Genomic DNA, 22,955 nt, shown 5'->3' on the forward strand with positions numbered 1-22,955 from the left:
CAGGCGTAATCCCCTCCCTTCATGCACCAACCCTCCTTCCCCCCCGCCCCGCCCCGCCTCTTCGCTACCGGTTCAAAGGCCAATCTGCCTCCCTAAGACGAAGCGGCACGGACGAGAGGGAAGGGCAGAAACTGGAAAGAGGCGGAGAATGCAGGGATGAGTGCCGGAGGAGGACGAGCTGCAGTGTGTATCTTGCACGCCACGTCACTCCGACATTCCGCGTGGCCCTCCTTAGCCGCGCCCTCTTCACACATGCAATGCTCTCTTCTCCACGGCTTTGTCTCTCGAGCACGCCGCTGTTCCACGCTGCGTCTCCGCTTCTCACTCTCACTGTCACTTTCTTGCGGCACCCTCATCATATGGTGCACGCGCGCATTGTTATCACTTCTCAAACAAAAAACGTGGATACTGCGAATGTAACGCTCTACACACGCACGTACACATAGCATTCATCGCATCTCTGACACGTCAGCAGTAGCGCTACATAAGCCAAGGCCACTACGCACACACGCACAGCGTAGGAGACAAGCTGAGATACAACGCCATTAGAGGACGACGCCGTCTCGGATCGGCTTGCCGGATATTTCTACCCTCCCCTTTCCCTTTCGCTCGTGTTGGCGTACGGCCCTCTGCTTGACGTACGGCCCCCTCCCTCTTTTTTCTCTCCCCCCTCCCAACTCGCTAGCACGGTCCACTTCTTTCCCTCCCATCCCTCTCCTCTCCAAAACGCACGCAGACCCGCTGAAGATCACAATTGCGCCCTCGAGCACAATTACAGGCCCTCTCCACGCACATAAAGCGTTGACATACGTTCGCATCGGCGCATCCCCTTCCACCCCTCCCGTCGCTGTGTTAGGCATCCTTTCTCCCTCTGCCTCTGTCGCACTGACACTGACACTGACACCGACACTGACACACACACACACACGTACACACAAGCCGTATTGCGTTTTGTTACGCTCTGGCATTCTGTGCTCTCCTCCATTTTTCTTTTTTGGGGCGCCTGCTTTGGTAAACCCCCTCTCTTACCCCTGCTGTTGCTGTTGCTACGTCGAGAGCCCCTGGCCACTCCTACGGCCGCCCATTGTCTTTTTTTTGTCGCCGCTGTGCTATCTGCTTGTGCCTGCGTATCGAGACGCGCCTCTTCTCTTCCCTTTTGCGTGCGTGCGACTGCAAGTACATGTCCGCGGGCGCCCCGTCCGCGTTCCGACGCACGCCACCATAGACGACGTATTTGCACTCATCCTGGCCTATACTCTTGCACGGCAGCACTCGCACGCGCCTCGCTGGCGTCTTGAGCAGTACCGTACATTTCTCCTTCCTCTCCTGGTTTCACCTCTGCGCGCCCTCCTCCTTGAGCGATCTGTGGCCGTCACCTCACAGCCTTGATATCCCTCCGACCTGGTGAGCTGTGGAGAAACGTCCGCCTGAAAAGCGTCGTGATGGCACCGCAGCCGATGAAATCGCCAAAGCCAGCCGCACGCAGTAGCTGTGATGTAGGGCTCAGCACAACCACCGCTCTTGTGGCGGCCTTCTTGCTTCTGGCTCTCGCGTCTATCACACAAGCGCTGCAGGTGAGTTCGGTGCCGGCAGAGACAGCGGCATGGAACCGCATGGAGCCGCCCGAGTTGCAGGTGGAGTCGATCACGTGCCTCAACGGCGGCATCCCTGTTGACGATCACTGCGTCTGCTCCATCTACTACACCTCGGCGAACTGCTCGCAGCGGCAGTGCCCCAACTCCATCGGCGGCAAAGGCGCGCACCACGTGCTGCCAGTCAACTCGAAGAATCAGTTTTGCGAGAACTGCAACGAAGAGGAATTCAGCGGACTCAGCTGTCAGCTATGCCAGAGCGACGCGGCATGCAAGCAGTACGCCGGCGACTCTGCTGCGTGCGACACCGGCATGAGCATCCGTGGCGACAGCAAGCAGTTCCAGTGCACCCTGAAAAATGAGTACTTCGTTAGACTCATGGGCGGTTCACGCAACATCACCGCAGAGGTCATGCTGAACTGTTCCACCTCAGACGGCACCGCCTTTCGCAAAGGTGAGCACGGCACGTGCACCATGGCCCTCTATCGCATCGAGCCGAACAAGAGCTACGTGGATCCATTTTTCCGCTGCGAAGCGCAGGAGTGCTCCCTCGCGTACGGCCAGAGGGACCCCGATCCGAGCGAGGTGAACAACAATACGTTGCGGCAGCGCTTCTTTCGCGCCACACGCACCACTGGACAGGTGGCGCTCATCGTCGAGTGCGCGTTGCTCGCGGTTCTGGGCGGCTTCACAACGCTACTCGGTCCCCATCGCACCAAGTCTATCACCGTGTTTATTGCCTCTGCCATCACAGTGACTGTGATGGTGTACATCTCATTGATGATTCTCAGCATGCAGCCCATCACGGCCCCGCAGCAGACCGTCATATACGGGTGCAAAAAGACGCATTGCGCCTGCGCCGAAGATCCGCCGTCGCAGTACGATCCGATATGCTCAGCGTCAACGGTGCTGAGTGAGCAAATCCTGCCGGCCATCAAGAACGAAATCCGCCTGGCCTGTGGGCACAGCAGCCCAAAGTGCGAGCTCACCATGGCGGATCTCGCACTGGTGTTCCAGGCGGATTGCCGCGCCTCCGAGTGCGTCGACACCGTCCGCTTCCCTGGCGGCTCGTCAGACGATGACGACCACGGCCACGACCGCGGCGGTGTCGCCGTCCTCGCTAAACAGAATCTCGGCATCCTTCTCGTGTTACTCGTGCTGCTCGTGGCGAGTGGTGTCGGCACGCACTACTACTACACTCGCAGCATTTCCTACGAGCGGGGCAGAGATTTTCTGGTCACATTCCACGTGAACACGCCACACGGCGACGGCGGCGATGGCACCGACAATGAGTCGCGCAGCGCGAGTTTCGTGGTTGAGACCCGCGTAGACCTGAACGGAAGCGTGGGCGGCACCCCTACCAGATACCCGCACCCTGCTCCCGACCGTGGCAACGGAGGCCATGCCAGTCGACTCGAGCGGACGCCACAGCTGCATGACTCGCCGGCAGCGCACGCCGAGCATCGCGCGCTACTACCACAGTGTGCTTCCAGAAGCAGCAGCCGCTCCCAAGGCGTCGTTTCTGTTCGAGCGAGTGTCTATGAGCAGGCGCGTGCCTTGACGTCGGAGGAGTGTGCACGCATTGAGGAGCTGCGCCGGTTCACTGCTGCACCGATGGAGCTGCAGGTGTCAGAGCTGCGGTACACCTTAAACGCGCCTCTGCTTGGGACTGCGGAGGAGGGCTCGCGGCGCACGCTGCTGCACCGCATCAACTTCACCGTGCACTCAGGGGACGTGCTGGCTATTATGGGACCCTCCGGTGCCGGCAAAACTACCCTGCTCGATCTGCTCTCGGCACGTATGAAGTCGGGAGTCGTCAGCGGCACGATTGCCCTCAACGGCACGCCAATCAGTGCGACCGGTGCCCGCGCGGCGGAATACCGCAACATCATCGGCTATGTTTCCCAGGAGGACACGCTGCTGCCGTCCCTGACGGTTGAGCAGACGATCCTGTACGCTGCGCGGCTAAAGCTGCCGAAGGCCCTCTCCCGCAGCACCGTGAACCACATCGTCAAACGCATTATTGAGACGCTGAAACTGCAGCACTGCTCGCATACACTCATTGGCGGCGAGAAAATTCGCGGACTCAGTGGGGGCGAGAGGCGCCGCGTCTCCATCGCGGTGGAATTACTGGCGAATCCGCGCATCCTCTACCTAGACGAGCCAACGAGCGGTTTGGATACGGTGAGTGCGAAGCACGTAGTGGAGGCAATAGTGGAGCTGGCGAAGGACTCGATGATGCGCATGTACGCCATGCACTACTTTGCATTCCGGCCCATTGTGATCTTCAGCATCCATCAGCCCTCGCAGGAGATCTACGAGCTCTTCGACAAGGTACTGCTGCTCTCTCGAGGAATGAGCATCTACTGCGGCCCTGCCAGGGCCGCCCCGGCCACGATTGAGCGCCGCGTCACGGCTGCTTTTGGCCGCACACGAGAGGTGCCGAGGAAGGAGTTGCATAGCAACCAGGCTGAGTATCTCATGAAGGTGGAAGAGATTATCGACGACGCCGTGCGCGCGGAGCTTCAGGAGGAGGACATGCTCGAGAGCAGTGGAGCCGCAGGTGCCTCTTATGGGAACACCCCATCAAGCGGCATGGCAGCTGGTGCAACTCGCACGCAGGTGCCGCCGTGCCGCAGCCCTGAGTCACCGCCCCCGCGCGCACTGTCTCAGTCCGGCGGTCGCACCAGTGTAAACGATGACAGCGAGCTGGTGAGTGGGTCAGACATCCTCAGCATCACCTTTGGATTCCGCATGTATTACGCGAATGTGTACGAGCAGCTGCAGCTGCTCGTGTCGCGCTCCGTTACGTGCTTGTTCGGCTCCTTTCATCTGGTGGTGTGCCACTCAGCAGTGGTGGCGTGCCTTGCGACGCTCATGTGTGTCCTCTACCACGCTCAAGCCCTCGATCTTCCCGGGTCGCTGAACCGCGCCGGCTCAGTGTCGTTCTTGCTGCTCGTCACCTCCTTTGTGTCGCTAAGCTGCCTTGAGCAACTCATTCTCGAGCGGAAGCTCTTCAACGTGGAGCGGGAGAACGGCTTCTACACGACAGGTCCCTACCTGATCTCCAAGATCATCGTCGACATTGTCCCGCTTCGCGTGATCCCGGCCATAGTGCTCGCCTCCGTCATTTACTTTCCCATGGGCTTCCGCGTCGACGTTGGGCTGCACTTCTTCTATTTTATCCTCGTTATTGTGCTCTTCTCCATCTGTATTACCATGATGATTTTGTGCATCGGCATTGTGACTGGCAGCTTCGGGGCCGCTGCTCTGCTCAGCAGCGTCTTTATCCTGTGGAACTTCGTCTTTGGTGGAGCGCTGGTGCAAGCCGAGACCATCCCTCCCTCGCTTCGCGCCTTCAAGTCCCTCTCTCCCTTCTTCCTCGCCTTCGAGTCGCTCATGGTGAACGAGCTGAACGGACAGCACTGCGTCTTCTCGCCCACGGACGAGACAGGTAACAAGTCATCTGCGAGCATCCCGATCATGTGTGTGCAGTACCTGACAAACATCGGGCTGAAGCCAGAGCGTTTCAACGCCGATGTGATGCAGCTGGCGGTCTACTGCCTCTTTTTCGTGGCCCTTGCCTGGCTACTGCTCTCTACCTGCTCGAAGCTTGTGCGCTAGTCGGTGATGCGGGGGGGGGGGGTAGACGTGCGCGGGGCGGAAAGCTCCTGACGCGTGCCGGCTGCAACATGGAAGTGACGAGGGTAGGAAGAGGAAAGAAGAGAGGAGCACGGCAGCGGCTGTGGTGCTGTATCGTGGGCTTTCTCGCGTTGGCTGTGACTCGTCTGAATCGCGGACCCTCTGCCATCCGCCGTCCGTCCCACCACTGCCACCACTGCCCACACTCTCCTACAGAGGCACACACACACACATCTCTGACTGTTCGATTGTCTAATGGTCTGTCTATCTGTGGGAGGAACGGCATATGTTCGCGTCCATCTCTTTTCTTTTTTTTGCTCCCTTCCATTATCCCTCTCTCACGTGTGTGTTGGCCGGCGCGCAGTCGTACGGATGAGGAGAAGAGGACTGTGCGTGGGGTGATTCGTTGGGTTAGTTTGCCGGTGTGTGTGTGTGTATGTATGCCAAACTGCACGGCTGCTCTCTCCCCCCTCCCCTCTCTCTTTGGCGATATGTATCGCTTTTTCTATTTTCTTCGGTCTCTCCTGTACAGCTGCCTTGCCCAGTGGCAGCAGTCGTAACACGCGCTAAGAGTATCGCCAGCAGTCTCAAAACAGCGTCTGACCATGCGGCGTGACGTGGTGCGGGTGGTTCCCGTGTCGATGCTTTTCGCTTTCTCTGTCGTTCAGTACGCCCCGGGGGAAGGGGGAGGAGGTGAGGGGCGTCGGGCAGCAGGGAAACGACGGTGAAGGCAAAGATCAGCTTCGTGTGCCGCATCAGAGCTTCACATTTGTCCAGCTGTACCCCTTCCCCCCCCCACACACACACGCACAGACTTACCACCACCACCACTGCCGCAAAATTCAGACTGCGCAAGACAAACGTGACAGTTGCCGTCCTATATAGCACAGAGGCACCCCTCTCACTACCGTCCGCCTCGTTTGAGCGCGGGTGTAAAAACACGGGACATCTAACATCTGCGCGATTGAAACGCCTCCGTCTCGTACTCTGTTCCGCCCGTCAAAGACAAAGCTCTCTCTCCTGTCCGCCTCTCTCTCACTCTCTTTGTGCGCTTCACCCCTCTCCTCCTCCCTGCGCTCTGTGCCCTTGAGTGGTGGGGGACGAGGGCGACTGTGGAACATCTGGCGGCGGGCCACCACCACGAGAGCCGCACACAGACAGGCAGATTCAGAGCAGTGCAAGCGACTTTCCATTCGACGGGCCGGAAAGTCCTTTGTCTGTCGAGTATACGAGTCACAAGCAGTTCTCTTTGTCGCTCGCCGCCTGACTCTGCAGACCAAGACGCACGCGCCCGCGGTCAAGGCGCGATGCCCCGCGAACTCCACGAGCGCACCTTTGAGGCTGCGCTCACCAATGAGTTTCAGTGGCGCAATCTCTACCTGAAGGAGTTCGGCTGCTGCACCTATCCGCCGCCTGTCCCGAAGGACCCGAGTACCACTGCCAGTGGCGTCTATCCGACACGGAGACAAGTCATTCTCCTCCAACACGAAAGCAGCAGCAGCAGCAGCAGCGAAGGTGCTGAGAACGAGGTGGAGGATGACGACCATGAAGAGTCCGCGGAGGATACCGATAGGGAAGACGTCTGCCAGCCAAACACCAGCTCGGTTTTCTCCCAAGTCTACCGTGGCGGCGACAGCGATGCATGCAAGTCGCGACGGCACCAGGCCCCTAATAGCGACGTGGCAGCTGCAGAAGCTCCCTCCATGAGCTCCTCGCGTCGTAGCCGCACTTTGACAGATCAGTTCTTCAGCCTGGACATGTCCATCTCTGCTCACGACGATGAAACCAGCGCGCGCAGCTCCTGCCGCCCCAGCTACCGAAGCAGTAGGCGACGGAGCGGTCACGGCGCCGTCCTGCGCAAGGACGACTTCTTCGACACCAACGACGTCTTCTCGACAAAGTTCTTCAGCTTCCTGTGGCTTGATCCGGATAACACCAACGATGATAACGAGGAAGATGCAAGTGACGGCCGTGCAGTCGACTACGAGGGCCGTTGGTGGGAAGCGCGCGACTCCGCCAACGAACGAGGCATGGGTCGTGGCTTACCCGACAGAAGCGACCGCGGTCGCCTTACGCTGTCACGCTCCCGGTTCTCAACACTGGCGAGCCACACCTTCAACGAGAATCCCCGCGGACTTCCAGAGGCTGTGCTGCACCTGCACCACCAGACATGGGCCCTGCTGATGGATAACCGGCTCATGGCCTGGGTGCACCGCGAAGCCGCTGATCACTGTCAGCGTGCCACGCAGCTGCGGCATCACCTACTCCAAATCATTGCGCGCGGCCCCTCTTCCGCTGACATCGCGGGCGGTTCTGCGCTAGCCTCTCCGACGCGGATCGGCCCCGCACTCGCCCTAACGCAGGAAGACGCTCTGCAGCGCACCTTGGAGAGCTTTTCGCCTTTCTTTCTCGTCATCGCACCGCCGGCAGCGTTGCAGAGGGCGAAGGATCAGTTCCGGGCCGCGCGACGGGCCCAGTACCGCAGTAACAACAAGCATACGTCCGCTGCCGCTTCCGCAGCTGACCTCGTTGGCCTTCCGCTGCTCAGTCAGTACAGCTCATGGCGAGAGACCTACGAGCACCGCCACTACTGGGACAAGACGCCCTTTTCTTTCTTCTTCATACATGATGTCAGTTACAACTACGCGCAAGTGACGGCCGTGTTTGTCGAACTGCAGCTACTCTACACCCACTCCCACCATCACTCGCGACGGTGCTTGGAGACGAGGCGGGAGCCGGTGCTTCTCAAGAACGCGGGTCGTCAACTCAGCTCTTTTAGCACCTCCAGCCCCACGGCAGAGGAGCAGCGCCAGGCGTGCCCGCTCATCCTTATGCAAGAGATGACGGAGAACATTGTCCTCGCCTACGAGCAAAGCTCCGCCCGCACGACACTGCCAATGCTGTGTCGCGTGCTCGACTTCCTTACAGATGCCGCTCTGGATGTGGTGACGGCCCATCGCTTCATCAGCCGTCAGGCGCTGCTGCGGCAGCATCAATTTCGTCTACCAGGCATGACCTCAGTGCAGCCGTTGCCTACCCTCCCAAAAGCTTGTGTGTCGCCTACAACCCCTGCAGCGACTGCAGACAAGTCACAGGCTACAGAGAGTGGCGAAGCGACGGCTGCTGTGAAAGAGAAGCGGTCAAGGATGCGCGGCCTTTGCGTGTCCAGGTCGGAGAGTAGTCCGTTCGGGAAAGACGACTGCTCCTGCACCGACGCCAGCGGCATCTCCCTCGACTTGGAGCCGCAGCGCGTCACGGAGCGCGACATCAACGAACTCTTTGAGGTTGCCTATTGGTTTCTGGATGCGACCACGGCGAACGCCAGGGTGCCTCTGGACCCAGCGGCGCTCGCAGGGACGACGGCAGCTCTATCCGCGCTGGGCGGGGAATTGCCAAACAGTCCACTGGCGGTATCGAAGAGGGGAAGCCGAGCCTTCCCAGGCAACGCACCACTGCTAGACATGTCAGCCGACCGCGCCGGCATGTATCACAGCCCAGGCGTGGGCACCGCCGGTCGAGGGGCGCCCCTCTCGATGTTTCACACCGTGCGCGCTGAGGAGCCACTGCTGGCCGGTCAGCACCCCAGCAACGCCCTCCCCCTGGCAGACGCCTATAACCTGCAGCTGTCATCGCCACTACAATGGCAGTACTTACCCGGTCGCACACAAGTGTACAAGCCCGTCGAGTTTCTTGTAGAGGCCGTGGCGTTACTGGAGGCTTACCGGAAGCCGCTAAGCCTGCACGAGGACCGGTTTTTCCGCGTCGGCCGCAGGAAGCGGCAGAGCGTGGTGTCCACTGACGTGAGGGCCCGCCGTGGCGACCCTGTAGGGAAGAGATTCACATCACCGAGTTTCACGCCCGCCCCTTTCACCGAGGCCTTTACAAGCCTCATGAGCCCGTTGGTGGTTCTCACCACTTACATTCGCCTTCACGGCAGCGCATGGTTGAAGCACCTCTGCCAACACGTCTTCGAGTTGCTGCGCAGGCCGAGTGTTCTGCTGTACGTGAACACTCTTGAGCTCGACACCGTGTGGGCATCCCTGCAGCCAGCGCCGCCATCACCGGCACAGGAAACAATCAGGCCGGCGGACCCGCCAGTGCCACGAGGGCGCCAGCCCCGACAAAGCCCGCTATCAGAAGCTGGGCTGCCCGCCCAAAATGCCGCCGCCAACAGCGAGGTGGCGCGCCGCGACTTCCTCTACGGACTCCACTGCCTGGAAGACCTCATTTGTCAGGACATTTTGTACGTCCTAAACGATTTCTTCGGGTTTCTGTACGGCAAGCGGGCTGCCGCGGCGCGACTGCCGCAAGGGATCTCCGTCCTGCTCACCCAATTTGTGTCCACAGTTCACCTATACATGCTCGAGAGTGTCGGTGTCACTCGCGCCACGGCGGCAGCGGCGTCTGGCAACAGCAATCGCAATCCCCCATTGCGGACTGCCTCTGGCGCTAACTCAAGTACTCCACGAGGGGCAACGGCCGCTGATGCGCCGAGTCGCATCGTGGAGGACTGCTTGCGACTGTGCAAGCAGCACTACTATGCTGGCGTGCGCCGACGCGTAGGCGCTGGCGAGCGTGGGGAAGTCCACGGATCTGCTTTCCGCGGTGCGGACAACGCCGTGAAAAGCGCCAGGGGCGGTGCCTCCGCTGGAGCCATGCTGCCGCCGTCCGAGGCATCGCTGCCGCGCCTGCTGCAGATGATCGAGCAGCACCGCCTGGCGAAATTTATCCTGTTCGACTGCTGGATTCTTCCGGCTCTCAACAACGCAATATCGCTCGGCTACTTGGCGCCCGATTCGCCGCTGCACCTCCGCTGGAACATCGACGCGCTGGCACGATACCTCAAAGTTCTCGTGCACGCCCCATTCGTCGAGCAGGACAAGCAAAGCTTCGCCAGCCTCTCCTCAGCCTCCCCGAGGGGCTCTGGGCGGGGCATTGGCAGCGGCCTGCGTTGCAACGACGGGGTAGACGGTAGCAGCGGCCGCGGCGCCGACAAGCAGCACGGAAGCAGCAGCAGCAGCGGAAGAGCTAGCACTCAAGCTAGTGGACGTGGCGCCGCACGGCCTATGGTGCTGACACTGCCGCCATACCTCACGGGCATCTACGACGTCGCCACCGGCTCGCTGGTGCGCATGCAGACCTCGATACTCTCGGCTGCCACCGCGGGACGCACACCATCCGACACGTTGCTCAGCGCGGCGGCCGCAGCAGTGCACCCGACTGAACTCAGTGCTGTTTCGTCGACTCTGTCCAGTACTGCTATGAGTGGGACGCCCGAGAGCGAACTCGCGAATGGAGATGCACTACCGACACAGTGCAGCGCCAACACTGACGAGGACGTCCCTGTAACGGAAGGCACGCCAACGCAGGGGAGCCAGTCGGAGTGGACACTAGAATCGACGGCGCTCCCCCCCAGTCTCTCTGCGACGCACGATACGTCATCTCGAGCGCCCCGGCAGCGACACAGCAAAGGGCCTCGGGCCGGCCCACTTCAGGACTCCGTCACGGCGGCTATCATGTCGACGGCGGCATCACCCTCTTCGAGCTCCTCTCGTTTACTCTCCGTTGAGGAAGAGACTGCCGCGGCAGCGAAAGAAGTCTTTTCACCCCCCGCCGATCGAGACACGGACAGCTGTGCCGTGTCACAGAGAGATTTGCACGATGATCTGCCCACGTCGTCTCTGAGGGCGCAGCGCAGCACTTCCGATACGCCTTTCGATGGCATCAAGCCAACCCTTGCCTCACCTTCGGCGCGACTGCCGCCGCTCGACTACACTCAAGGCGCCGTCGGCAGCACAGGCAGCGGCAACAGTGCAGCTGTGGCACTGGCGCATCCATACGTGGTGATGGACCATGCCGTATGGTTGGACATGTCCCCGGTACTACAGAGCCTGAACAAGAGCATTGGGTTGACGTATTGCGACCGCGGCACCGGTGAAGAGTTACTCGGCGACAACGGCTCTTGGGAATCTATGCCACGGCTACCGACGCCGAAGGAGCGCGGCGGTATAGCGGAGTCACCCGGTGACACGGTGGGCCGGCCGGAACTCACCGCCTCGGCGGGCCCGGGGAGAGTGGAAAATACGCCCTCTATTGATGTGCCGGCGTTGCAGATGTTGAACGCCTTCACGTACGCGGCGTACACGGACGACAGCGAATATGTCGTGTTGTCGGAGTTCGAGGTGCTGCCGTCGATGGCGGCCGGCTGCCTCGAGAGGCTCTACGAATTCGCCAGCGGTGCACACCCGATGGTCACCCATGCGCTGCAGAAGGGATCTTTCCACTTCGCCTACAGCGACGGTGGCAGCGTGGCGCCGGACATGACGTCGTTGTACACAGCGTGCATGAATGGCGTGTTGCTGCACCCCCGCACTGCTGCCCTTGTGCTGAGGAACGCCATGGATAACAATGCCCCCTTTTCTCGCACACTGCTCAAGCCGGTGACAGACACGACGGCGCTTGACCTTAGCAGCCTCGTGACCCACTCGCGTGCCGTGCCCATGGTCGACGTGAATGCCGTTGTACCGCTGATCCACTCGATGGTGCCCGCCCGCGGCGGCGCGGGTGGCGGAGGCAGGCGACCTTACGTGAAGAAGGATTCGCCGAGCAACACTGGGGTACTGCCGGCTGTTGGTGCGGCAGACACGAACGGGGCATCGGCGAGCGAAGTTATTTCTCATCGCTGGGAACGCGAATCGCGCCGGCTTCTGCGCGAGTTTGTCTTCCTGACCACAGGATACGCCGACAGCGGGCCGCCACTGCCGCTTGTGCCGGGGCTTCGGCGCCCAGTCGGGCCACCTCACCCAATGCAGATTATTCGCGCAGGCGCAGCCCGCATTACAGAGGATGCCGGCGGTATGACACCGATGGTGTTCGACCCTTGGTGGCGCGCGATGGTGGTGGCACTCTGTGTAAAGGTGTCTAACATGTTCGCCGAGTGCAGCGGTGACCAGTCAGTATCCTTCCAGGAAATGTGCCACGCCCAGGCTGAGGAGTCAAGGCGCCTCAACCGCGACATCGTCACTCGCTTCGTTGCCACGAAGGGACGCGAGACGTGCGAGACGGACGCCAGTTCCATGTTGAGTGGGCTACCGCAAAGGCAGACCTCTGTTTCGTTGTTCGGCAGCGGTGGCAACGACCCGACTGCCTGGCCCAGTCGGAAGCTCAAGCGCAAGTCAAAGGTGATAGGAGGGGTGGCAGCGAGCGGTAGAGGAGCGGCAACGTCAACAACCAAGAAGAGAAGAAAACAGCTGAAGTCCACCGCCACCCCATCCTACGCAGAGAGCCATTGACGACAACCTTTGGAGTAGAAGGGGGAGGGCGCACCCCTACACGGCCACACCGCCCCTTCTCCTTCACAATTCTCACGTTTTGCATTTCCTTTGATGTATGTAAAGAATGACCAGAAAAGAGTCCCGTCGCGCGATGGGCGCTCGAGCCTTACAGCGCCAGATGCACGCCTGCGAAGAATCGCCAGCGATGTGTGCGCGGCAGCTCCCTTTGTGTTGGTTGCTGTTATGCGGCCTCATTTCTTCTGATGTTCTCCGCCTTTTCCTTCTCGCTTTGCTTAGCGAATAAGGTGTGTGTGTGTGTGTGTCTGTGTGTGTGTAAACATTTGAGGGCAAGGGGGAGGGGGGCTAACGTGAAGCAGTGGGATCCAAGCGGGCAAGAGAACGCCTGTATGCACGCCACGGGAGCAGGCATGTACGCACAATGCTCTCCCTCTCCCTCCCCCTCCCCGAGCACACACACACACACGTGCCTCAGACTTGCGCGTATGTAATCCTTTGAAGCCGCCTCCATGAAGGCCCGTATACCGCCCCTCGCACCTTTGCCGGCGCCTGCCCCCTCCACACGCACTACCGTCCACATGCGTGCAGGCGCGCGTATGTGAGTGTTTCTTCACGCCGCGCTTCATTGCATCCCCCTCCCCTCCCCTCTGCTCTAATTCCCTTTCTGTATGCGTGCGGCGCAGTGCCTTCATCACTCCATGCCTCACCTCTGCGGGGCTCACCTTTTCTTCCCCATAAGGGCGGATCTGCGCGCACCCCTTTTGAGGCAGTCCGCTACATGTGGCCTACCGGGCCCCACATAGCACCCGCTGCCCTCTCTCTCCTCCCTCCCCATCTCCTCCTCTCTCCACACACACGTACACGCGCGTAATTAGCGTAAGGGGATGGAGGGAGTGGGTGGGCACCTCTATGATGCGCACACGTGTCCGTTGGGCTGTGGGTGTTGTTTTCGCGGGACTTGAACATTTGTATGTCTCATCTTCTCTTGCGTGCGCTCTCTTTCCCCTACTGCTGCGCCCCTCCTCCTCCTTTCGCTCTTCTCGGTTGCATCCGCAGCTGTCGCCTTGAAGGCACCAGCAGCTGCGTACCGTTTACCGCAAACACACGCGCGTGGAAAGACGAGCACCCACGGCCACATAGCCAAAAGCAGCACCACGGACTCGGAAGCCTCCACCGCCTAGTCACCCCGGCAGCACTTCTTTCTTCTCAGGCTCTCACTCGCTACCCAAACTCTATTGACGCGAGTTGTGTGCCTGTAGCGTATATATATATATATATATTCCGAACTGGGGCGAAGAGGGCCGGTTGCTGGCCTTCCCCATGGGCAGCCACCGAAGTGCGCACGCATGTACACACATCCACACACACACACACGTACACACCTGCCCCTCCCTCTCTCCCCCTCTCTCCCTCTCTCTCTCCCTGTTTGACTGCCACCACTGCTCGGCTCGCCACTCCTCCGTTGGCGGAGAACTTTTGCGTCTGCGCATGTGTCGGTTGGTTGGCTCAGCGTCACACGCGACAAAATCGACGGGTTTGCCCCGCTCCCATTTCCGCTCCTCCTATCGACTGGTGTGGGTCATACGGCAGCGGATGCACCCGCATAGCCTCTCGCACTCGACTGCAGATGCTTCCACCTTGGTGCCCCCACTCTCCAGCGGCAGGCACAGTGCCACGGCAGATGTTTCAAGGCATCTCCGGTCGCCGAGGGTGTCGCCGCAGCTGCACGCGCTGCCAGTCCCCATCCCGATCTCGTATTCAAGTGCCGCAGAAGAACTGGCTGGGGGCCGAGAAAACACGGTGTACAAACGAAGGGTGCTGATCGACAGCAACACTTATACCTCCACGAGCCGACGAGCGAGTGAATCGCTGGCTTCCATCGCGCGCGGCAGCCACACCGCTATCATGCAGGTGCCGCTGAGCGCAACAGCGCCCGTGGGCCGTCGGCGCATGCCGCCCCTTAGTGGAGCGACTCAGGCGACGACGACTGTGCGCCTGCGTTGCCGCTCACGCGCCGTGGTGTCGCCGTCCAAGACGCGTTCAATGCTCGGGAGAGCCACATCTCCTTCTTCTCCTCGTTTCCCTACTCACCTCCGGCAAGTGCCATCTAACGCGCGCTGTCGTCGCAGCTTACTGGCAAGAGCGAAGCGGCAGCATCGGTCCTGTGCGTCCCGCCGCATGGATGGTGCCTCCTACATAGCCATTGCTGGCCACCGCATCGCACAGTTGTCGCCCGAAAACGCCGGTGCATGTGCCGTGAAGGATATGCACGAGCCAATCACTGAGAGCGCGCCCTTGTCGACGTCGCAGAGATGTCGGCTACATGCCGGGGCACTCAGCTTCGTGCCCGTGCGATCGCCTACGGGTACGGACTCTTTCGCCGCGTCGTCTACTGGCAGCACAGCTCTTCCGAAAGCACCACGCGCTCTCCTTGGCACCACCACCGCGCTGGATGAGAAGGCGGACGCACCGGCCATCTCCTCATCAACGGAAAGGAACGGGCGCAGCGCAGCCCATCCGCACGCCCGCACTATTGCGAGTGCACCCGGTGCATCGTCGTGCGTCACATAGCGACCTCACACACGCGTGGCGGGCCTCGAGCGCTATCGCCTCTGTCTCCGTGCTGCATGAAATTCCGCCGACATCAGCGATGGCGCTGCCGCAGCTTACCGATGCCCAGCTGGGGCATCTCTTCTCGACGCTCTTCGTGAGCGGCAGCGATGCGACGTGGTCGTGTCACCGAAACGTTTTACCCTTCTTGGTGGCTCGTCAGCACCACATAATGCCTGTTGCGCCGTCGCAGGTGGCCGCGTTCTTTGGATTTGCCAATCTCAGCGACGGGGATGTGCATGCGAAGGAGCGCACGAGCGCCGCCGCTGGCCCCTATGGCGGTTCAGCCTTCTCCCATGGAACGACGACAGCGACGGCGATGATCCGCTTCGCTTCGCAGCTGTGTTACTGGTTCGTGTGCGTTGGCGTTCAAGGATGCCGCGAAGGGATGCAGTGGGGTATGTTGCTGATGCCGCTGGGGAGGAGCTCATCGCCGCCTTGCAGGTCGCCGTTGCGGGGTGGCCACGACGGTGGCAGCACTGCAGCTGCTCGTGCGCAGACGAAGCGAAGCAGCAGCCCCTCGCTCGGCTCTGGCACTCCGGAGAAACAGCGCCGCGATCGCACGTCGGGCCGATCATACTCCCTCTCTTCAAAAGCGTCATCACGAGCGCCACGTGTTGGCACCAGCATGAAAAGGTGGGAGCAGCACGAGCCCTCGCAAGCGTTGTCCGATGGAGACGATGACAAAAGCGGCTCAAAGAGCACCGTGCTGTGGCATACCGACTCGCCGCACTGCGCAGCCTCAGACTCATCCGCTGCCTCGACTCTCGCGTCCGTGCAGCTCCACACCGTTGTCGAAGCCACGCCGCTGGTGCAAGAGGTGGCGTTTGTGCGCGGCTACAAGGCTCTACATGCGCTTTTGAGAAATCGAGAGGCACATCTCACAAGCATGAAAACTGGCTCCATGGCGGCTGTCTTGCGTGACTTCTGTGCTGCCTCTGAGAGCGGCACAGGCGCGAGTGTCGAAGGCCAGCAGAGTCCAGAATGCCCCGCCACGGCGCAACCGCCGGAGGCTCGCGCGATATTTCGCCGTGTGCGCTTTTACCTCCGCCTGTACGCGTTTCTGCGTGAACTCTGCGTCTCTCTGCGCGCGAACGAGATGCGACCGTGGCAGCGGGAGACGTACACTGTTGCGTCCATCGTCTCCTCGCGTGCGCATGCGACGGCGAGCCGTGTCAGTTATGATGCACGACTTCCGGGGAAGGCGAGAGGGAGCGCCGTCTCGAAGACAGGATCCGCCTCGAGTGACAGGTGGAGACAGCTTCGTGACACGCTTGCGCACGGAGCGCTGCGCGCAGCACTCCACGCGGTGCCAACCCGCTTTGCCGCTAACTCGCTTGAAACGCTGCTCGTACTTCAAAATGAAGCCGCCACACGAGTGGTGCTGCGCGCCGCTGAAAAAATCCGCAGCAACGTCGTCGATGAGGAAGTTCCGCGCGCACCAGGCACGGTGGGTGGCCCATGTTCCTCCCCCTCCTCGCTCTCCTGCGACGCTTCCGCCCCTGCAAGCACTACGAGCGGGCGTTTGCCTCCACAGCTTCTGCTTCTCTTTCCGCTGCCGCGATGGAGTCCGCTGGCAGCGCCGAGGCTAACATTGTGGAAAGAAGCGACGGTGATCGACTTGATTGCCTCTTGCGCGCCTGCTTTTGCGCTCGCCTTGACCGTGTTAGTTAACTGCCTCTTGATCTTTGCTGCTCGAGCGGTCTCGGCATCGTGGAGAACAAGCCCCCAGGACGCCTGTGCCACTGCCGACCATGCACAGCACCTCCATTCGTGGCGGCGCTCCTGGATGTACAGCTTGGCACGACAATGCTGGGCTCTTCTGCTACTGCTTGTGTGCACTGGGCGAGTGGCTCAGTACATCGGAGAAGCGGTGGCGCCCATTGAGGTGGCACATGCTTTAGCGGCTGCTCAATGTGCAGCGCTGACGGGTGCGTCGGACGGATGGCTGCAGGCGGCGTGGGCCTTGCAGTCTGACAGCGTCGTCGCAGCGCACGCAGTGCAACGCTGCATGGAACGCCTGCGCTTGATAGACAAGGCCGTCGGCGGCATCGCAGCTGCCCCGCGGAATCTTCGTCCTGCATTGGCATGCAGCATGCCGTCACGGCATTGGCTGAATGCCTTCATCGGCGCCCTGATCACGTGTGCCATCAAGACGGTGCTGCACTCCGGTCGGTGCGTAGAGCTCGCCGCTTTTTTGCTGATTGGGTCTGGGGTGAGTGTGGCACATGCCTGCGGCGCCCGCCAGCACCGCGGAAAACTTCGCGGACGAAGTTCTGCGTTCAGCAGGCGACCGGTTTAGGGACGCGCTGTCAAACGGGGTAGACGCTGAGGTGCAAGGCGGATCATCTGTGCGAGGACCGCTGCCAAACAACGGCGTTACCGACCAAGCGCTCTACCTGATATCACTGCCACTGCTGGACGAGTTGGCAAAGGTCGCTTGCCTGGTGGAGTGGAGTGAAGAGTGTTTACGGTCGAAACATCAGAGCGCCAACGTCACCGGCCCTGCAACGCTCGTGAAGCTTCCAGTGCAGTGGTTCTGGGGGCAGTTGTGCGGCCGCGCGGCTCCAAAGTTTACAAAAGGTGTGTCCTCTGCAGCTGTGGTGGAGCACACGACGCGGGCATGCCGACGCTCCCTCGAAGCCGAGCAAGAGCAGCGCGGTCTAGCTCCATTCTCCGTATCTGAGGCAGTGACGTACGTGCTCCCGTGGACGTTGGACGACAGCGCTGCACCACCACCCTCGACAGGCACTGTGGAGGGGTACTGTGACTGCCGGGTAAGCGAAGTTTGTGCTCCCCTTGCTGTGTCCTCTTTCATCTTCGACGGCGAGGGCACCTCTATCGCTCTCGACGTGAGCCTGCGAAGGCTACCGTACCTGTCGCATGCTCAGGGCCGCCTCGTCGTGTGCGCGGCATTTGTGTTTGCCTCTCTCAAGATGGCACCACGCGCGGTGGTCAAGAGTCTTGGCTGCTGCCCAGCTCCCTTGTCCACCTCCATCGGCGAAGAAACGTGTGTCCTCTTGGTACACCTTGTCCACAGCCAAATGCCCCGGGCGCTGTCTCCGCAGTGCCGGGACGGCTCAAAAAGGGCCGCGGCGGCGCGGTGGCGTCAGGCGGCAAAGCGCACGCGAGATGCCTTGCGACTCCTGCAGCATGTGGCTCTGTCCGCTCAGCAGCACGATGGGAGAGACACTTCGGTAGGTCGCGCGTATACAGCACTGCTCCCCTCGCTACTGCACGCACTCTTCCGTTAGTCATGCGTGGCAAGTGCCAAAAGTGAAATACAGTGGGTGGAAGCGGCGGCAATGGACTAGCGTGCGTTTTTTTGTGTGTATATGCGTGCATCACCTCTGCACCGCACTGCCACATTCAAAGAATGCAAAGACTGGCGAAACGGTCCGGGAGACCATTTTGCGGCTGGACGGTGTATCAGCTGCAGGGTCTAGTCCGCTGGTCTGATTTTTTGGCTCGCCAAGGAGCGTAATGCGCTGTGCACGGCGTCTATGTCTCTGCCGTCTCTCTCGCACCGCGTGGCATCTGTACCCGCTTTTTCTTCCTTGGACTGCCCGTCACCGCCTAACACCCCCGTCTACGCCTTCCGCCACGCGTGGACGCGCCTTGCCGCATGATCAGACGCTCTACCACGAGCTTAATGTGCTCTGGGAATGCTCAGACACACACACACACACGGAGCAAGTGTTAAGATCACGCACTCTTTTCTCTTGGCATTTCATGCACACAGAACGGGATGTGTCAGTGCCCAGTGGCTTTGCCTCGCCGGGCCCATCATACTGCTTGGCGTCATCGTCCTTGTCCTCCCTCCTCCCCGCCTCTGCGAACCGGCGAGCCGGCAACGCTCCACCGCTATCGCGGCAGTACTCTTTGGCGCCAGATCCATGCCGCGCGGGGCAGGAGATGAGACGTCCTATTTCTTTTGCGACGATCAACGAGTTGACTGTCGCGCTCCTGGACCTCATGCGGGCCATCGAGTACGACACGTACCGCGTTCAGTCTGTGGCCACGGAGGCCATGGCGAACCTGCAGGTGGTTTGGCTGCATCTTATTGAGCGCACGCTGAACGCCACCGCTGAGCTCGAAGAGACGCGCCTGTCGCAAAAGAACGGTGAATATTCGCCCTCTGCAGCAGCAGCTGCTCATGTTGGAAGGCAGCGGCAACGCCAGCGCCACCTCTCCTAGTCGTCCCCCCACCCCACCCCCACTCCTGATAGGCCACCTCTGGTCACTACGTCATGCCACCCCCTGTGCATGCGCAACTTTTGCCTGCCCCCTCCGCTGCTTCCTGTTTTTCTGTCCCTTTCTATGTTCCGCTACGCTGAGTGTTTCGCCTCTCAAACTTCATCGTCGCCGCTTTTTCTTCCTCCCTCCCTCGGTGAGTACGTCTTCGCCTCCATCAGAAGTGCGCAACACAGCGGACGGAGCGGCCCAATCCAGTCTAGAATATTCGCTTGTGTGGCCGGGGCAGGCGCTATGCGTGTGGAATGGCGTGGCCGTGCGTCCCGATTGAGGGGCGTAGACGTGCAGGCATTCATGCACAGACGAGAGGCGCTAAAGCGCTGATCAGGAACTGTCAGAAAGCTCCGCCTCTCGTGTGCCTCAGTGTGTGGGTGTGGGTGTGGCGAGTGCGGGGGGGGGGCGAGGGAGGGGGAGGGGAATGGCCGTGCTTGTCTATGGATGCTGGAGTAGGTGCACATCTGATGAGTCTCTCGCCACATTGTCCCTCCGCCGCCGCCGCCGCCACCCCCCCTCTCTGCGCAGATCTTCTCGCATTTCTTTACCCACTCTTCCCTTTCTCCCCCCTCGTCCCATCTCCGTTGACTCTCTTTGGCCACGCCGCGGCAGGGCTCCTCTCCTAACGTGCCTGCGCGCGCGTCTCACACCGCTTTTCCTCTTCCTCTGTCCTCTTCTCCCTCGCTTCCTCTTAATTTCTCGTCCGGTTCTCGAGGCCTTCTACACCCTTGTGCGCCTCCGCGGCACCGCCTAAGGGCCCATCGTGTATTGCCAGCGACTGCGGGCGCATCGATCTCATCAGCATTTTTTCTGGTTGCACCGGGACCTTTCCTGCCTGTTGTTCCACAACGCGCCCTTACATACACTCATACACAGGGGAAAAACGCCTCTGCCCTCCCCTTTCCCTCTCCTTTCTTCGCCTCACACCTCACCATCTTTGTGCGTGTGTGTGCACGCGCCTATCCTACTCACGTACATCTTTGCTCCGTGCTCATCTCCCCCACCACCACCACCACCCACCAAGTCTACCTCTTGCCCTCCCCCATTCGCTATCAGCGTAGTCCGGCCCACTCCATCGGCCTCCTCCTCCCCTCTCCTCAGCAGCCCATCGTAGGCCTTTGTCCTTTCCTCTTACCACGGCTCTCAAGGGAAAAGGGACAAAAAAAACGCCGCGCGTGGTGGCCGCTCTTGCCCCCTCCCCCTCCTTCATACACACTTTGTTATTCCTGCCCCTATTGCTCTCGTCGCCGTTCGAAGTGCGAGGGAAGACGTCGTGGGCCGGCGCTGGTTTCCGCTCTGCTGCTGCTCGTCTGCTGCTCCGATCTGCCCCCTCCCCCCTTTCACACCGTCGCCAAGCGAGGCTCCTCCCTCTTCGCCGAGGTCCAACAAACAACGCGACTTGCACGTCATTGCGATACGGTGGCGAGGGTCGTTTGCTACACACACGCACGAACAGCACCAACCTTTTTTTTTCACAAGTTAACATGCCCGGCAGTCAGCCTGTCTCGGCAACGGTGACCTCGGCGTACGGTGCCCACGTCGAGCCGTTTGGCGAGTCCTTCCTCATAACGCTGAGCTCGAAGCATCTGCGTGTGCAGCTGCTTTCCCATGGAGCGGCGCTCAACTCGGTGAAGGTGCGCAAGCCGCATTCAGTAGCGTCGGCGCATGCTGCTACACCGGAGGCCGCGGCGCAGCCAGAAGAAGCGTGGATGGATGTGTGTCTCGGCTACACAAACCCAGAGGAAGCCCTCAGTGCAGACGCGGTGGTCGGCCATACGATCGGGCGGTACGCCGGGCGCATCGCCAATGGCTGCTTTGAGGTGAACAACATGCTCTACACGCTTGCCAAGAACTGCGGCCCGCACAACCTTCACGGCGGTCCTGACGGATTTCAAAGCCGCGAGTGGAAATACCTCCTCTCGGACGGGGAGGACGAGACCGGTGTGTCGTTTCACCTCGTTTCACCGCACATGGATGAGGGCTTTCCGGGTGAGCTCTTCGTGAGAGTCACCTACAGCATCATCAAGTCGGCTTCGGTGCCCACCCTCAAGTACGTCCTGCAAGCGTCCCTGTCCGACAACACCCCAGTGGACACGACGGTCATTAACCTGACGAACCACGCATACTGGAACCTTAACGGTGTGCCGAGACCAGTAGAAGCGGACGCGAAGGCGCCGCTGCCGCGAAGCATCACGAACCACTATCTCCAGTTGCAATCCAAGTACGTTGCCGTGACGGATGAATGGAGGATTCCGAATGGTGACATGCGCTCTGTCGAGGGCACCGTGCACGACTACTCGAAGCTGCGCTGTTTGGCCGAGGGAATGGAGGCGACGAAGGAAGAAGGACGTGACAGCGGCGGCTACGACGACCCAGTCGCCCTTGAGACGTGGGACTCGACCTTGCGAGAGGCAGCACTGCTGTACAGTCCGGCGACCAAGCTTCGCATGCGAGTGTGCACCACGAACCCAACCATCGTTGTCTACACGGCGAACGGCCTGCCAGCCGACGCCTCAGGTGCGAAGGGGCAGCGCTTCCAACAGCACAGCGCCATTTGCTTGGAATGTCAGTACTTCCCGAACAGCCCCAACGTGTCAGCCTTCCCGTCAACGGCGTTGAGGAAGGGAGAGGCGTACACGGAGACGACGACGCATGAGTTTCAGTTCTTGCACGCAGACATCACGGCAGAGGAAAGGCAGCAGCACCGTCGTTGAAACTCGCCGTCATCAATCTAAGTGTGCGAGCGTATGACTTTGAGTCGCGAGAGGAGAACGGGGAGGGGGGACGCAATAGGCGCGAGTGGCAACATGGTTGAGGGATGAAAGACCGCAGCGTCACTTCTCCCCCCCCATGCCCTCCCCCTCCCCTGTTGCTCCTCTCCTCACCACCATGTAAGTGGTCCATCATGTCTTGAGGTGTGCAGGGGCACCCCCTCGGGTGGCCCCCAACAGCACAAACCACGCACCGACGACCCTTAGACGGTGTGGAGTCTTTTTTTTTCGTTCGTTGGCATCTGTCTCGTTTTTTTGTTGTTTTTTTTCTCCTGTACGACTCACTTGGGCGCCGCGTGTCATCTACACACACACGTCTGCGCCACAGCAGACGTGTGTGTGTGTGTGTGTGCGGATAGCACGTGATTAGCATCTTGTCTGCGTCCCGACGTGCTTGGGAGCGTTGTCTCCTCCTCCGCCCCCTCCATAGCAGGAGGACTCACCCTGCTGCGCGGCACCTCAGGGTCCAGTGCCCCGCCTCGTTCGGGGCTGCCGAGAAGTCCCCTGTCCCTGGCCAAATGCCGACCAGCCGCTGCTGGCGGCACAGGGCCAAGCGGCACGCGACGTCCGCGGGCCAGGCCCTCTTGCTGTCGGCGCGGCAGGTGGGCACACGTGCGCCCCCCCCGCACTGGCCACTGACGCACGGGGCGCGTGGACACATCACGAGTGTGTGTGTAGAGGGGGGAGGGGGGGCGCTTCACGCGGGAACCCGCATAGCGTGGGGCGGCTGCGAGGTCACCGCCTGTGTGGCGAGGCGTGGGGGTGAGGCGGGGCGTGAGGCTTCGGCTGGTGCTGAGGTG

General features: G+C 60.8%; 5 protein-coding genes across 5 annotated transcripts; all 5 read left to right on the forward strand.

Moving 5' to 3' along the window:
* Nucleotides 1-1,442: 1,442 nt before the first annotated feature.
* LSCM1_06036 (uncharacterized protein) lies at nucleotides 1,443-5,216 on the forward strand (the record flags this gene model as incomplete). Its single annotated transcript, XM_067323469.1, has 1 exon — nucleotides 1,443-5,216. The coding sequence occupies one exon, from the start codon at nucleotides 1,443-1,445 to the stop codon at nucleotides 5,214-5,216; it is 3,774 nt and encodes a 1,257-aa protein (XP_067178574.1).
* Nucleotides 5,217-6,541: 1,325 nt separating this feature from the next.
* LSCM1_06037 (uncharacterized protein) lies at nucleotides 6,542-12,526 on the forward strand (the record flags this gene model as incomplete). The annotated part of the gene is made up of 1 exon (XM_067323470.1): nucleotides 6,542-12,526. One exon carries the CDS (start codon nucleotides 6,542-6,544, stop codon nucleotides 12,524-12,526), a length of 5,985 nt encoding a protein of 1,994 aa, XP_067178575.1.
* A 5,493-nt stretch (nucleotides 12,527-18,019) lies between these two features.
* On the forward strand, nucleotides 18,020-18,337 carry LSCM1_06039 (uncharacterized protein; the record flags this gene model as incomplete). Its single annotated transcript, XM_067323471.1, has 1 exon — nucleotides 18,020-18,337. One exon carries the CDS (start codon nucleotides 18,020-18,022, stop codon nucleotides 18,335-18,337), a length of 318 nt encoding a protein of 105 aa, XP_067178576.1.
* Nucleotides 18,338-18,868: 531 nt separating this feature from the next.
* Nucleotides 18,869-19,333, forward strand: LSCM1_06040 (uncharacterized protein; the record flags this gene model as incomplete). Its single annotated transcript, XM_067323472.1, has 1 exon — nucleotides 18,869-19,333. The coding sequence occupies one exon, from the start codon at nucleotides 18,869-18,871 to the stop codon at nucleotides 19,331-19,333; it is 465 nt and encodes a 154-aa protein (XP_067178577.1).
* A 1,535-nt stretch (nucleotides 19,334-20,868) lies between these two features.
* Nucleotides 20,869-22,098, forward strand: LSCM1_06041 (uncharacterized protein; the record flags this gene model as incomplete). Its single annotated transcript, XM_067323473.1, has 1 exon — nucleotides 20,869-22,098. The coding sequence occupies one exon, from the start codon at nucleotides 20,869-20,871 to the stop codon at nucleotides 22,096-22,098; it is 1,230 nt and encodes a 409-aa protein (XP_067178578.1).
* Between the last annotated feature and the right edge of the window lie 857 nt (nucleotides 22,099-22,955).

The sequence above is a fragment of the Leishmania martiniquensis genome, chromosome 23 (genome assembly GCF_017916325.1).
Source record: "Leishmania martiniquensis isolate LSCM1 chromosome 23, whole genome shotgun sequence".
In the NCBI taxonomy this organism is placed as follows: Eukaryota; Euglenozoa; class Kinetoplastea; order Trypanosomatida; family Trypanosomatidae; genus Leishmania; species Leishmania martiniquensis.